Source organism: Pogona vitticeps, chromosome ZW-PAR (genome assembly GCF_051106095.1).
Source record: "Pogona vitticeps strain Pit_001003342236 chromosome ZW-PAR, PviZW2.1, whole genome shotgun sequence".
Classification (NCBI taxonomy): Eukaryota; Metazoa; Chordata; class Lepidosauria; order Squamata; family Agamidae; genus Pogona; species Pogona vitticeps.
The window spans coordinates 1,464,145-1,478,887 of NC_135800.1; the positions used below are offsets into that span (position 1 = coordinate 1,464,145).

The window sequence follows — 14,743 nt, forward strand, 5'->3', positions numbered from 1 at the left end:
AAAAGAGTCCAGCTCTGCCCTAAAGCAAGACAAACGCTTTGCTATCCTTTGCCGGCAGGAAAAGCATAATTGCACCTTTAATAGCTTTACGATTCTTTCCCCCCCCCTTATTATTGCCTGCCCCAGGCATGCCGCCGCCCGAGGCCAAGGCCTCCTTCTGTTTGCTAGCCAGGCTCGCTCTGCCTCAGGCAGCAGATTTTGGGAGTCATCGAAGGGCAGCAAACAATTAGCAATGAATGTGTAACAATCCTGTTCGATTTTGCACTTGGGGGGGGGGGAACTGCACACAATTAACTCTATGGCTCTCCAGCCCAGTCAATTAGTGAATAATCTAATTTGGACATTTCACATCATCATCATGGTGGGGTGTCATGTAGATAAGGCAGGTTACATTGGTGCCTAATATATGATTGTGGTTCCAATCTACATCATATATTTAATTTGTATGGTTTATTTATTTATATTCCCGCCTTTCTTCCAATACAAGGAAAACCCGGCCGACAGGCAGCAATTATTATTATTATTATTTGTTACCTATTTAAAATATTTTTCCTCCACTTTTTTTTTTCTTAAAAAGAATGCCAGGCGGCTTACCGTCATGAAAAGACGATAGCTAACGGCTAAACACTAAGTAGAAAAATTAAAACTACATTAAAAAAACGGTAAGGAAAATCACACCAAAAATGGATTCAAAGCAACAAGATGCAAGATGGTATCTAAATACCCCTCCCAGACAATTAGAAAAGGCATATACATAAAAATTATAGGTTATTATCATTAAAACCTGAATAAACCAAGAGAATGTGAAGAAAGTGTTGTTGTTGTTGTTATTATTGGAGGATAACTTAGACACTTCCAGTGTCTAAGATGGCCAACTTCCAGAATCCCCAAAGATGGCCATCTTAGACCCTGCCCGCAGGGGATTCTGGGAGCCGACCATCTTAGACCCTGCCTGCAGGGGATTCTGGGAACCGGCCATCTTAGACCCTGCCTGCAGGGGATTCTGGGAACCGGCCATCTTAGACCCTGCCCGCAGAGGATTCTGGGAACCGGCCATCTTAGACCCTGCCCGCAGAGGATTCTGGGAACCGGCCATCTTAGACCCTGTTTGCAGGGGATTCTGGGAGCCGGCCATCTTAGACCCTGCCCGCAGGGGATTCTGGGAACCGGCCATCTTACAGCCTGCCAGTTGGGGATTCTGGGAGTTGTAGTCCACCCTCTCCCCCCCCCCCGGAAAGCCCCACTCCCAAGCTCTGAGAGCAGCAGGGCCGGTTGCTTCCCCCCCCCCCCCCCAATCGAAGCCTCCGGGTCAGCTTTTCGGATCTCTGGAGGGGGGGACCAGGAAGTTCCCGGAACCCTTTTCTCCCCTCGCTTGTTTCCGTGGCGGCGGGGGAAGGAAAAAAAAGACGGACGCCTCTCTCCCTTCCCCATAGAGAGGAGGGGGGAAAACCCAACCTGTTGCCGGAAGTGACGCCACGATTTGTTGACAGCGGCGCCTGCGGTCCTGGGCGAGTGGGGGGGGGCGGCGAAAGGGGGGGAGAGCAGCGGACCCCGGTGGAGACTTAGGGACCCCCCCCACACCTCCTTGGCCCTTCTTCCCTCCCACCGGAACCGGAAGCAGCTGCGAGACGGACCTTTTTCCTTTTTTTCCTTCCCCCCCGCAACCCCCAGGCCAAGCAGGGAGGGAGAGCCGGGGAACCAGGTGAGCGGAAGGGGCGAGGGATGGGGAGAAGGTGAGCGAGAGGCCCGATGGCTCTGGGGGGGCGGTCATCATCCTGCTGGGGGGGCTGGAAGTGGGGGGGGAGAAAGGGGGTGGAAGGGTCCTCGGGGAGCGCCCCATCATCCTCTCTCCAGAAAAGGGCCAAGGAGGAGGAGGAGGCGATCCTGCCTTGAATTCCCCCCCCCATTCGCTCCAATGCCCACCTGGGGGCCCTGAAGGTGGGCAAAGGGTGCCCAGGGGGGGAATCAGGACCATGAGGCCCCCTTGTCTCTGTGTGTGTGTGTGTTTGTGTGTGTGTTTGTGTGTGTGTGCATGCCTTTTCTTCATGGACACCCTCCACCTTGGTGATCCCCCACCCACCGCCCGGGCACCAAGAAGGGCGGAGGAAAACCCACCGAGAATCCTGAGCCCTTGGATCAGAGGGGCAGGGTTAGCCGCGTTAATTTTACAATAAAATGTATGAAATAAATTTATAATAAACGGCATGAGTTGGAAGGGGACCCTGGGAGATCATCCAGCCCAGCCCCTGTCAAGGAGGCCCAGTTTGGGGGGTGGGGGGCGGATTCGAACTCCCAACCTCTAGCCGGAGAGAGCTAAGCCACTGAGCTCTCCAGCCGTTCTTCTTATTCCCATACAATCTTTTTTTAAACTTATTTGCCCTTCTAAAATTTCTGGAGGAGTTCATGCTTCGGGAGAAGTTGTCCCCCCCCCCTTATGGATCTGGATTTTGGGGGCTGAAATCCCATCAAACGAAACACTCAGATCTGAAATTTGAACAGACGCCATTTATTTATTTCTAAAGATGAAGTGACCGGGACTGAGTCCTAGAGAGAGCCGGAGACCACGCTAGGGATTGCGTTTGCCGTAATCCGCATTTTTCAGCATTTCTGGGAGGTGGGGCTTGGAACCGATTCTCCGCAAATACGAGGTTCCTACTGTATTTTGAAAAACAGTCAACTTAGTTTTATAATTATCTATTAGGAAAAAAAATCAGCAATTATTTGAGTTCTTGAAACTCGTGTTTTAGTGAAGGCCCTGGAAGGCGAACAAACTCCAGTTAAACAGGTTAATCACGATTATTTGGAAGATTTTTTGTTACTTACTCTTATCAAAATCCCTGTACTCCAGACAAACGCTAAGACAGTTTTAGTTAAATAAAGCAGCACAGTATAATGGCTTTTTGTTTCTTTAACCATACTTAACGTAGTACTTAAGAGGCTAATGGGTTTTTTGAATTTCTTTTTCAAATTTTATTTAAAGATTAAAGCTCCCGATATATTGCGATCAAAGTCTTGTTTGATGTGTTTTCAGAAAGCGAAATCAAAATTGACAGGGTAGTTCTCAAACAACCAAGACTATAAAGATTGCACGAATGTTCAGATATAGCTTGATTTTTTTCTTTCTCCGGCTTGCCCTGCTCTTTCCTGAATTTTATGGCCAGGCGTTTCCTATCAATCCTGCATTCATGGACACTTTTAGAGAGAGAGAAAAGTACCGTAAATGTTTGAGATTACTTACCAGAGGTTCAGAGGATAATAGGTAGATTTCTTACGGGCCGATTTAAGCAAGGCGTCGCCTACGATCTAGTGATTTTAACAGGGCTTACGGTGTTATCTCATATTGGAAGGGAGGCATAAAAGCTCCGGAATTGGATAATAATACAATCAGAATTGGAAATAAGGCTGATCACAAGACAGTTATCTCTCCACGTACTGTTGTTAAGAAATATAAATCAGGAGATACAACGTCCAGCTTGAATTTAACTGTTTTTGTGGCATCTCCCGGATCCAATACAGGACCGAGGGCTTAGGGGAAAGTAGAAAATTTAATCTTATTAACCTAAGCAGAAGCCAATGAACCCACCAACCCAAGACTCTGATCCCATATTGCAAAATACGGAAGTAACACACCTTCATTTCAGTGGAAAGGATGTCTGCATCCAGACATTAAAGACCGGGAGTCAATAGAATAGTGTATTCCGATGCTAAGGGCATGTATATTCCATTTGTGTTATTTTCCTCTCCTGACATTCTGCATTTCTGGTGATCGGCCTCAGCACTGCCAGAATGACTAAGCACTTCCCTCGTTTTTACAAGAGAGGTTTGTCTCACTCTTCCCCCCCCCCCCCGGTGCTCTCTCGTCCCCGACTGGGAATAATTGTGTTGTTTTTTTTCCTAGCCCACCTGCCAGGCCAATGGGCTAGCCAGTGTGGCCACCCATAGATCGTGGTCAGCTCTTTTGGCTTGTCCTCTTTCCTTCCCTTTTTTGGCTCCAGCTGCGGGAATATTATGTTGTTGTTTTTAAATCTCCACCAAACTGTTCCTCAGCGTGGAGACTGCCAAAGCCAGGGGTGACTTCCATCCGTACATTGGGAAGTCATGTGAAGGTTCGCCCTAATAATAATCTGAAAAATAGCAAATTGATCTTCTTTTCCCCTCTCATCTCCCTGCAGTGGTGCTGATCTTGTTCGGAAGTCTGCTCAAGAGTTCTTCCTTGGAGCAAGGCAAGGCGAGAGGAGGTCCGATCCAAAAAGAAGCCTCACGTGTGTGTGTCCCCCCCTCTCCCTTGCTCCCCCTTCTCCCTTTTCCAGTGCCATTCAAAATGGCCTCCGACAGCCCGGAATCGTTGATGACGCTATGCACAGATTACTGCCTCCACAATCTGGAGGGGACCCTCTGTTACCTGCTGGATAACGAGACGCTCCGTCTTCACCCGGACATTTTCCTGCCCAGTGAGATCTGTGACAGACTCGTCAATGAGTAAGTGGTTTATGTGTGCATTTCATTTAGGGTACTCCCAACCCAGTTTTTACGGCAGAAGCCATATCCTATCCTTCTGTACCGCAAGAAAACTTAGGCCGCCATTTTCTGCCCAGCTAAATCGTATCCTTCCAATGAACTGTGAGGTCCATGGGTAACAAAGTTTTTCCATTTCTTTTCTCAAACCTAAACCTGCTCACCAGCAAAAGGTGAAAAGCCATAACACACACACACACACCCTTGACGGCACCTTGACAGTGCCTTTGACAACTTCTCCTGTCCCCGTAGCTACGTGGAGCTGCTCAACGCCGACAGCCTGTTCGAGCACAACGAGAATTTTTTCACCCTCTTCTCGGATCCCCGAAGCACCCGGCTGGCCCGGATCCGTTTGCGGGAGGACGTGGTGCAGGATCAGGACCTGGAAGCCCTTCGGAAGCAGGTAAGGCTTACGTGGGTCTCCCCCGTCCCCCACCGTGAAGGGATCCCTCGATGTGCGTGCATGCGTCCCTCGATGTGCGTGCATGCGTCCCTCGATGTGCGTGCATGCGTCCCTCGATGTGCGTGCATATGTCCCTCGATGTGCGTGTGCCCCAAAGCTTGCTTGTTCTCCCCTTTGTGCGTTTGAACCACCACCCCCCAGCCACTACACCCCACTGCCTTTTGCTTTGTTTTTGTTTTCCCCCCCAATTCCGCGGATCTCGTTTCGCAGGACCTGGTGGAACTTTTCCTGACCAACTGCGAGAAGCTGACGGCGAAGAGCCTCCAGACTTTAGGGAGCTTCAGCCCCACCCTGGTCTCGCTCAGCCTCTTCGGCTGCACCAACCTCTTCTACGAGGAGGAGAACCCCGGGGGCTGCGAGGACGACTTCAACCCCACCCGCCAGGTCCTGGTCAAAGACTTCACCTTTGAGGGCTTCCGTCGCCTCCGTTTCCTCAACCTGGGCCGGATGACCGAAGGGGTGGACGTGGAGAGCCTGCTCCGGCCCCTGACCTCTCTGGCCGCCTTGGACCTCTCCGCCATCCAGCTCAACGACCTCCTCTTCCTGACCCAGTGGAAGAACAGCTTGGTTTCGCTAGTGCTTTACAACATGGACCTCTGTGAGGAGCACATTCAGGCCGTGGCCCAGCTGCGTAAGCTCAGGTCAGCAGGCCGTTGTCCAACAGGTGTGCCCCTTCCGGTGGGGTCTTCTTCACCCACCCTAGAATTCCATGACGGAATCAAGAACCTCAGAGTTATGTTGGATCAGCCCAACGCCCATCAGATATTGAATGAATTTGGGGCTTCCTGGGGTCCCCCAGGGACCCCGAAATGTCGCCTTCTGTGTCCTCCAGCCCTCTCTGGCTCCAAAGCATTTTCGTCCCCTTGCATGCCCCCCCCCCAAAGAGCTTCCTATCCCTTTTAGAGGCTGTTGAACAAGTTTGGGGAACAGTCCGCCTGGCCTCCCTGCATTCGCTTCCCCCCATATTGTCATTGTTTTTTAAAGGGGCCACAAGAGGTCACGAGAGCAAGATTTCCTTTTTTTGAAAAGGAACTATTTTGAAAGAAAAAATGTATTTTGAACGGCTGGGGCAGTGGTGGCAAAGGGGACCTTAGAAAGTCCAGGGGCTAGCTGGGGTTGACAGCTTATAATTCCATTTTGTTTTGGTAAAGGGAGAAATGCAAATCTCTGTACAGTAAGAGCCCCGCATCCATGGGGTATTGGTTCCAAGCCCCCCTCCCATGGATACTGAAAGCTGGACAATAGCAAATAAATTACCTTCGTTGTGTGCAAAGTTGTTAATCCAGACGCTTACTTTCATTATTCGCATGTGCTCGGAAGGGTGACTGGTTGTTCCCTCTGTGGTCCTTCGTAGGCACTTAGATATCTCCCGGGACCGCCTGTCCAGCTACTACAAGTTCAAACTGACCCGCAGGGTGCTCAACCTCTTCGTGGAGAACCTGGGGAGCCTCACCTCACTGGACATCTCAGGCCACACGATGCTCGAAAACTGCACTGCCTCCTGCCTGGATGAGAAAGTGGGGCAGACGAGGTAAGGGCGGCAGGCCCAGTTAAGGCGAGTGAAAGGGTTTCAGGAAAAGGAACCCCTAGTCATTGGGGCAGAGGGGAACATCACAGTCCCATGGAGGTATCGGAGAATAAGTTTCTGTGTGCTGAGTGGCCTGTCTTGCACCCTGGCCTCCTGCCCTCTGGCTTGATGGAAGATATGAGGAGGGTTCAGTCACCGAGCTAGGCCTTTCCCAGGCGAGCAAAACTTAAGTGTCATCTGTCAGAATTCCGGGTAACTTGTGGTTGTTATGTGCTGTCCTCTTGTATAGTCATTATTGATCACCTTGGACTAATCTGTGGTCCTTAGAAATGTAATCCTAACCCATTAGTTTTCAAAAGTCTTACCCTGAGCTCTTAGACCAAGTTCATTTTCTCCCTCGGCTCCTCCAGCATCAATCCGGAAGAGAGCAGCATCACCCCGTTCAGGAATCTGAAGCGGCCGCTCCAGTTCCTGGGCCTCTTTGAAACCTCTCTCTGCCGCCTCTCCCATATCCCAGCCTACAAGGTATAGCATTGGCGACTTCCGCATTTTTCAATATCCATGGGAAAGCTTTAGAACCAATCCTCTGCAGATTCTGTGGTCCTTTTGTACTATTAAAATGTGTTCATTGTTTTAATGAACCACAGATGTTTATGCATCTGCTTCTGAATCTCTCCATGCTTGATCTCAGGTGACCGGCGACAAGAACGAAGAGCAGGTCCTCAACGCGATCGAGGCCTACACAGAACACCGGCCGGAAATTACGTCTCGAGCCATCAACCTCCTTTTCGACATCGCCCGGATCGAGCGCTGCGAGCAGCTTCTGAGAGCCCTCAAGGTGAGGCAGCCCGTCCCGGAGGAAAGCAGCAGCTTCCCAGCGAGAAGATTACCTTCCCCCGGGTGTCTCCATATTTAAGGGCAGAGTGCTTGTGTACATGGAGGCTCTATCTGGTTAACGCTCATAGGCAGGAGCTCCCGATCGACTTTTCCGACATGAGATTATGAGGCCCCCATAGGATCCGACCAAAGGGGGTTGGGTTTCTATTTATTTTACTATAAAAATAACAACATTGTATAATAAACGACAGAATTGATGTGCTCCGTTTTCGCAGCTTGTGATCACCGCACTGAAGTGCCACAAATACGATAAAAACATCCAGGTGACCGGGAGCGCCGCCCTCTTCTACCTCACCAACTCAGAGTACCGTATGGAGCAAAGCATCAAGTTGCGAAGACAGGTCATCCAGGTGGTCCTGAATGGCATGGAGTCGTACCAGGAGGTCACGGTGAGTATTACGCCCGTGTCGCGCCTCGTTCATGGGCTTCGATTCCGACATCTGCGGAGTCCTGCTTGCAGTTCGAGGCATCTTCTAAATCCCATGCCCTCCCCTCCTTTTTAATTTCGGTCACGTTCCTTCACTTCCCTCGTCACTGTCTTTACAAGACGCCTTCGCTCATAACTGTCTTTACAAGACGCCTTCGCTCGTCACTGTCTTTACAAGACGCCTTCGCTCATAACTGTCTTTATTTTGTTTTACTTTATTGATTTGTACGCCCCTTCCTGCTGTTGGTCTCAGGGCATTGTGTAGGGGGCTTCTCTGTTGAATGTACACCCCGCGATTCAAGCGTACTAGTAAAAAAACACACACAAACAGACTGGAAATGGTATTCTCCCGTGCCGCAGCTGAAAATAACATTCTCTTTGTCTCGGTCAAACTCCCCACCCCCCCCCAGGTGCAACGGAACTGTTGCCTGACTCTGTGCAACTTCAGCATCCCGGAGGAACTGGAATTCCAGTACCGTCGGGTCAACGAGCTGCTTCTGAATATCCTGAACCCAACACGGCAGGACGAGTCCATCCAGAGGATCGCGGTCCACCTTTGCAACGCCTTGGTGTGCCAGGTGGACAACGACCACAAGGAAGCTGTGGGGAAAATGGGCTTTGTCATGGTGAGAAAAGCAACGGAAAGCCTGCCTGATCTGACTTTTCCATCAATAACCCTTTTCCAGCACATGTTTCTTCTATACTGGGGGTTCCTCTCTCTCTCTCTCTCATCCTGTGTTGTTGTTTTTTTTCCTCACTCTTTTGCCCCCAAAGCCACCCCCCATCCCCACACATTGCCCAGGGACAGCGGAGAAATTTAGCTGCAGAGTAGAAGTACAGAGACTCCCGGAGGGGAATAGCTTCAAGGCCCCCAGATGGTCCACCCCTTTCTCATTAACAGGCCCTTGATGTCTCAGTAACTCACTCAGAGACGTCTGTAGGGCGAAAAAGAATAAAGACGATTCCTTACAGTTGCTAACGGATCAACAGCAAACAAAACAAACAGCTGACTTTAAAAGCCTCGGAGTCCACCTTTTTTTTTTCACGAATGGGGACTTCCACTCTTGATGACTGAACCCTTTGTAGGAGAAAGGATAAAAAAACATTTCATGACTTTCAGTGGTTGAATAGATCAACGGGAAACTAACAGACAGACCGTTGGCGACAGACTGAAAAGGAGGGGAAGAGAGCATCCGGCCGAGAGGCGGAGCTCGGCTTGAATTCAGAGGCGGGGGAAGAACGATGGGTTTGTGCTGGGATGATTGACAGGCGCCCCAGCGCAGAACGGTCCCTCCCCCCGTCACCCCAACCGCAGGCAGCAGGCGAGGTTGTAAAACGTCCACCAAGATTGTCTTCTTCCACTTTTTTCTCTCTCTCTCTCGTGTTCTGCCAACAGACGATGCTGAAGCTGATTCAGAAGAAACTGGCAGATAAAATGGTAAGATTTGGTTCTTCTTTGTAGTTGCTATACATGCACGCAAACGGGCGCTCGGCCCCTGTCAAGAAAAGACCTCTGGAATATTCCAGAGCCTTAATCTCATGCCTCTATTGTGTTCAGGGGAACCCCATTTGGCAAATTCTTGTTCATTTTGTAAACGGTTTGCTCAAGGAACATGAAGAACCACCAGATTAGACTTAGATATTTTTTGTGTGTGAGAAAAGCCCCTCACTCCATCAGTAAATACAGTAGGACCCCCTTATCCACAGGATCAGTATCCACGGATTCACTTATCCATAGTCTAAAAACATTAAAAGAAAAATCATATAAATACTCATTTCGAAAGCTGAAGTTACCCGAACTGGCTACGAGAGGGATCCAGAGACCAGGCTATGGATAGCGTTTGCTAGAGAATTAAAACGGCAGCTTGGCGTTAGGGCTGGTTTCACACGAATATTTCAAGGCCGCTTTCTCCCCCACCCTCCTACGGGCCTTTGAGGCTTTTGACAGCTTCAGGACCGTAAAACACGCACCGCAGAACCTCCCGTCCAACCCAGCGAGGGGAGAACAAGGTGCAAAACCGTCTGATCTCTCTTGCCTTAACTTTCTTTCTGCTCCTACAGTGCGATCAGGTGATGGAGTTCTCCTGGAGCGCCTTGTGGAACATCACCGATGAGACGCCCAACAACTGCGAGATGTTCCTCAACTATAGCGGCATGAAACTCTTCCTGGAATGCTTGAAGGTCCGTGTCAAGGATGCTCGGGGACGTGGGGAGCCGGATCCGCTCCGTGACTGATTCCTCTTCCGATTTGTCCTTTCCCCCCTTTTAGGAGTTTCCTAACAAGCAGGAGCTACACCGCAACATGCTCGGCCTCCTGGGAAACGTCGCGGAGGTGCAAGAGCTGCGCCCCCAGCTTATGACGTCCCAGTTCATCACCGTGTTCAGGTGAGCGCCGCGCCGATGTAGTTTGAAGGGGTAAAAAAAGGAACCCCCAGGGCTGTGAGCGACACATCGCATCTGTTCAACGCCAAGCACTTTCTCAGAGGGCCCCCAGAATGTATATGTCATGAGAGAAACATTAAAAAAATAGCCGTGCCATAGGATCACTGTATCCGTGGGGAATCGATTCTGCCCCGCAGATGCTGAAAAACATGGATAATAGTAAACCCTATGCATTTCATGCTCTCTGGCTCCTATTGTCTGGTTCTGGAAAAGACATCCTGGAAATACATCTATAAATATGTATTTCTGGGGGGGCGTTATTTAGTATTTTCAGCCCGTGGATAAGTGAATCAGCAGTTATCGGTTCTGCCGATAGGAGAGACCTGCTGTGGTTTTCCCCAAAGGGATATAGTGGCCAGGAGGTTTAAAGACAGACATGTTTTGATGCCTTTCCCGACAGCAACCTGTTGGACAGCGAAGCCGACGGGATCGAGGTGTCTTACAACGCCTGCGGGGTCCTCTCCCACATCATGTTCGACGGACCGGAGGCCTGGGGGATCGCCGAGCCGCCTCGGGAGGAGGTGGTGGAGAGGATGTGGGCCGCGATTCAGCGCTGGGACGTGAATTCCCGGAGGAACATCAACTACAGGTTGAGCACACTGGTCTCTCTGCCTAAAGGATGGATGGATGGATGGATGGATGGATGGATGGATGGATGGATGGATGGATGGATGGATGGATGGATGGATGGATGCACACACGCACACAATACTGGCTGTTCCCCCTTCTTCCCGCCCACTCTTCTATCCTCAGGTCTCTCACGCAGCCCCAATGTAGGAACCCCGAGGGGGTCAGAAAAATGCCCGTTCAGCTACTGACCCCCTTTTAAAAATTCCTCTCCGGTCCTTCCAGGTCCTTTGAGCCGATCCTTAGACTCATTCCGCAGAGGATCTCCCCGGTCAGCCAGCACTGGGCGACGTGGGCGCTGTACAACCTCGTTTCCGTCTACCGTAAGTCCCTCGCGAGGAAGCTGTGGCGTGCTTGCCGACGCCGGCAAAGAGACCCTTATTGTATACAAGAGTTGCGACCAAATGAAAAGTCTTTCTCCCCCCCTCCTTTCTGTTTCTAGCGGACAAATACTGCCCCCTGCTGTTCAAAGAAGGAGGTCTCGTCCTCTTGGCCGACATGATCAATATGGCCACGGCACGCCCTGAAACAAAGGAAATGGGACGGTAGGTTTCCTCTCCCGGTGAGGTAGGGAACGGAACCGTGTTTTGCTACCGCATTATGCCACACGAAGATAAAAAGTTCCGGCTTCTGCCAACGGTAGACTCAAAAGTCTGGTAGATTTCAGCCACCTCGGCAGTGCTGTTGACCTTTTGTCCTTCGCACTCCTTGAGATTCCGCGAGAGTTTATTGCTTACAGTCATTCCGCGACGTGCCTTTAGCCGCTATAAAGCGAGTGCACCTCAGCTACAAAGCGTGCGAGTTGAGACTCCAGTCTTGTGAGTCAGTGGTATGCAAGGGGCGAGAAGATAGGAAGCTGGGCAGACATCATAAGGAGAGAGGAGTGTGTCCCCAACTACAACCCCCAGCATGCCTCACCCTTTGGTCTGGCAGCTGGAGATGATGGAAGTTGTGGCCTGGAACCCCCCCCCCCCCCGGCCAGTTTCTGCCAACAAAATGTGGCAAGTCTTCTCCTGGAAACAGAGGTCCATCGTCCTGAATTTCTGTCTAAAATACCTTGTGCTACACCAGAGTAGTACAGTGACCCCCGCAGGAGAATAGCTTCAAGTTCCCCTCAGATAGTCCACCCCTTTCTCATTCACAGGCACTTGATGTATCAGTAACTCCCTCTGAGACATTTGTAGGGGAATGAATAAAGACGTTTCCCTACTTATGGTTGTGAACAGATCAGCAGCAAACAAACGACTGGCTTTGACAGACTAAAGAGAGGGAAAAGAGATGCTCAGCAGAGAGGCGGGGCTGTCTTTGAGTTCAGAGGAGGGAAAGAACGATTGGTTGGTGCTGGATTGATTGACAGTCACCCCAGCTCAGAAAGGTCCCTATAGGCAGGATTAAACACCGACAGTCCCATGGGTATCTCCTTCCTTATAACGCAGCGTCCTTGAGTGTCTTTTCTCCTTCTTGACCCTTTTTTTCTAGGACTGTCATAGAACACTGCAACGATTTTATGAACGAGAACATGGACACGTCCAGATAGAGGCGAGCGTGACTCGCGACTTTCCGCTGACACTGTATCCACAAGCATTGCTCCCGTTCACTGTATATAGGGTCAGACTGTCTCACCAGCTTAGCTGTCGGAAGGAGCCTTTAATGAATATTTTGTGTGCGTGTGCGTGCGTGTACGTCTCAAAAACCACCCCCAGCAGATGGAGAAAAGGAAGAAAAGACTCACCTGAGAAAAATTTGCTGGAGGACCATTTTGCACAAAACATCCACCCACCAATTTGCCCTTTAAATAGGTATTTTTTTTCTCTCTTCCCCCCCACGGCCCCGTTTTTTTTTTTTAAGTACAAATTGAATTTTCTGTGCTCGTTCCCGTTTTCTGTGTTGAAAAGAACAGACGGAAAGAAACGGGCGGCGCATTATCTTGTGGGCCTTTATTTTTTGTTGGTTTTGAGAAAACGAAAAGCCTCAAACGCACCTGAGCGCGAGGCTCGTAAGGGGAACGGGATCGTCCCCCCTGCTGCCAGTTCTCCTGGGGTACCCGTCCCCCCCCAAAAAAAGAGAATGATTTCAAAAAAAAGGTCCAGAGCTGCCTTTTGCCCGCTCACACAGAAGGAGCCTGTCGGCTTTTGGGGGTGGGTGGGAATCCTTTTCTCCCTATTATTTTGAAGAGGGCCATCCTTCCGCTTCCGCCGGCGCAGGGAGTACGTGCTTAATTCTGGATCGGACTCGGTACGTTTGGGTCCTTTTTTCCCGGCTGCTTTCCATACCCACGGCAGATATCCGCATCGGTGTGGCCCGGAGGGCGAGCCAGAACGGGCAGCTAGGGACGGAACCGGATGGCTTTCGAGAACCCGACGGAAACCCTCCTGCCGGTATCCTAAACCCGGCCCCTCATGATTTAGCACTGCAATACCCCCTTCTGACCAACCGGAGTGGTGGCGCCAGAGAGCAGCGGAGAGCCAGCTCTCTTTGCACAGAGAAGGGGGTCGGCAGCAAGAAACCCTTTGGCTGGAGGCACCCGCTGATGTAACGGGCAAGAGGTTTTACATCATTAAAGTTTAAAAAAAAGAAAGAAAATCGGTGTTCCTGCTCTGTCAGTACGATGCTAAAGGAAAGGGGCCAGTTCCCCCTCTGGTCCCCTGGTTCGCTTCAGTGAGATTTTGTGGCGCACGTTGGTTCCTGGGTTTGGAGGGCATATTTTAAATGGCGGGGGCGAAATGGATCCCTCCAGGAGGTGGTTGGACTACAACCCCCAGCATGCCTCATCCTTTGCACGGGAGGCTGGGGAGGATGGAAGTTGTGGTCCGGAAGGCCACCCTGAGCTGGTTTCCGGCATCAAGGAGGCACCGACCGGCTATGGGGTCACCAAGGTTCGGAGCCACCGGGGCTGAACAAATCAGTCGGAAATTTCAGAACTCGCTTTCCTGGGAGTTTCCCCTTTCCGGTTTGCTTTCCTAGATTTCAGACGATCACCTTCTGCCCCCGATAAGGAGAGAGCAAGGTCCCCTATCATCAGTATCTCCAAAAATCAGAGTTATGTTTTTTGGCTGGCCCGGGGGATTCTGCTCAAGACAGAACTCCAGATCCAAGCAGATCTTGGCAGAGGGTGGTCATGTTTTCTTCTGAAGGCCTCCACCATCGGGAGCGCTCGCACTCCCTCCCTCGGTCATGGGTTCCCTTGTCGTAAAGCTCTGACAGTTGAGAAGTTTTTTTTTCCCTAAGATTGACCCTAAATCTGGCTTCCTATCATTTGAGCCCATCCTTGCACGTCCCACACTCTGGGATGATGCAGGACAGATCCTGGCCCTCCTCTGTAGGACCACCTTTCAAATATTCGAAGAGTTCCCTCCTCTCTCAACCCCCCTCCCGTCTTCTTTTCTCAAGGCTTAAACCTGCTCAGTTTTTTCCGTCTTTCCTCCTTGGGCCCGGTTCGGCTCCCGGGTCCACCGCACCGTCCTGCAAGACCAGTTAAAAAAATTTTTAAAACTCATAAATGGGTTTTCCCACGGTTACTGGTCTTCGGAGCGACATGCAAGGCTCGAGCGTGGCCGAGGCTGGAGCGAGCCCCATTGAAGACCATCTGCCCGGTTGCGAGACCCGCCTGCCGGGCCGGCGGTTCCGTTCCGAGTTCAGGATTGCCCGCTCTCGTCGGAGAACCAAATGCAACGGTTTGAACAAACACAGCACCCTTCGGCGACGGCCTCCTAAAAGCCAAGCGCAAAACCGATCCCAGGAAGGGTGTGGGGGGGTCTGGGTTCGAGGAAACCTCACCCTTTTTAGGGTCTGAGTTCCAGGGAGGGTGAAATAAGCAGCCCTTCGGAAGGAGCCGGCTGGCTGG

The 14,743-nt window shown here is 50.9% G+C and overlaps 1 protein-coding gene across 2 annotated transcripts; it reads left to right on the plus strand.

Annotated features, from left to right (window-relative positions):
- Positions 1–1,466: 1,466 nt before the first annotated feature.
- ZER1 (zyg-11 related cell cycle regulator) lies at positions 1,467–13,482 on the plus strand. Of its 2 annotated transcripts, none has more exons than XM_072984585.2 (16): positions 1,467–1,702; positions 4,173–4,479; positions 4,768–4,918; positions 5,189–5,619; positions 6,333–6,509; positions 6,917–7,031; positions 7,198–7,344; positions 7,619–7,792; positions 8,241–8,456; positions 9,227–9,268; positions 9,892–10,011; positions 10,100–10,215; positions 10,673–10,861; positions 11,125–11,222; positions 11,342–11,444; positions 12,379–13,482. In XM_072984585.2, the coding sequence occupies exons 2-16, from the start codon at positions 4,322–4,324 to the stop codon at positions 12,434–12,436; spliced, it is 2,295 nt and encodes a 764-aa protein (XP_072840686.1). In that variant the 5' UTR covers positions 1,467–1,702; positions 4,173–4,321; the 3' UTR covers positions 12,437–13,482. The 2 variants fall into 2 exon arrangements, with proteins under 2 accessions (XP_072840686.1, XP_072840688.1); XM_072984587.2 differs by having other exon boundaries at positions 1,577–1,702; positions 4,311–4,479.
- The last annotated feature ends 1,261 nt before the right edge of the window (positions 13,483–14,743 follow it).

Coding starts and splice junctions, on each gene's coding strand:
- ZER1 (XM_072984585.2), top strand. CDS start 4,322: ATGGCCTCCGACAGCCCGGAATCGTTGATGACGCTATGCACAGATTAC. Junction 8,457..9,226: donor GGAAAATGGGCTTTGTCATG/GTGAGAAAAGCA, acceptor TTCTGCCAACAG/ACGATGCTGAAGCTGATTCA. Junction 9,269..9,891: donor AGAAACTGGCAGATAAAATG/GTAAGATTTGGT, acceptor CTGCTCCTACAG/TGCGATCAGGTGATGGAGTT.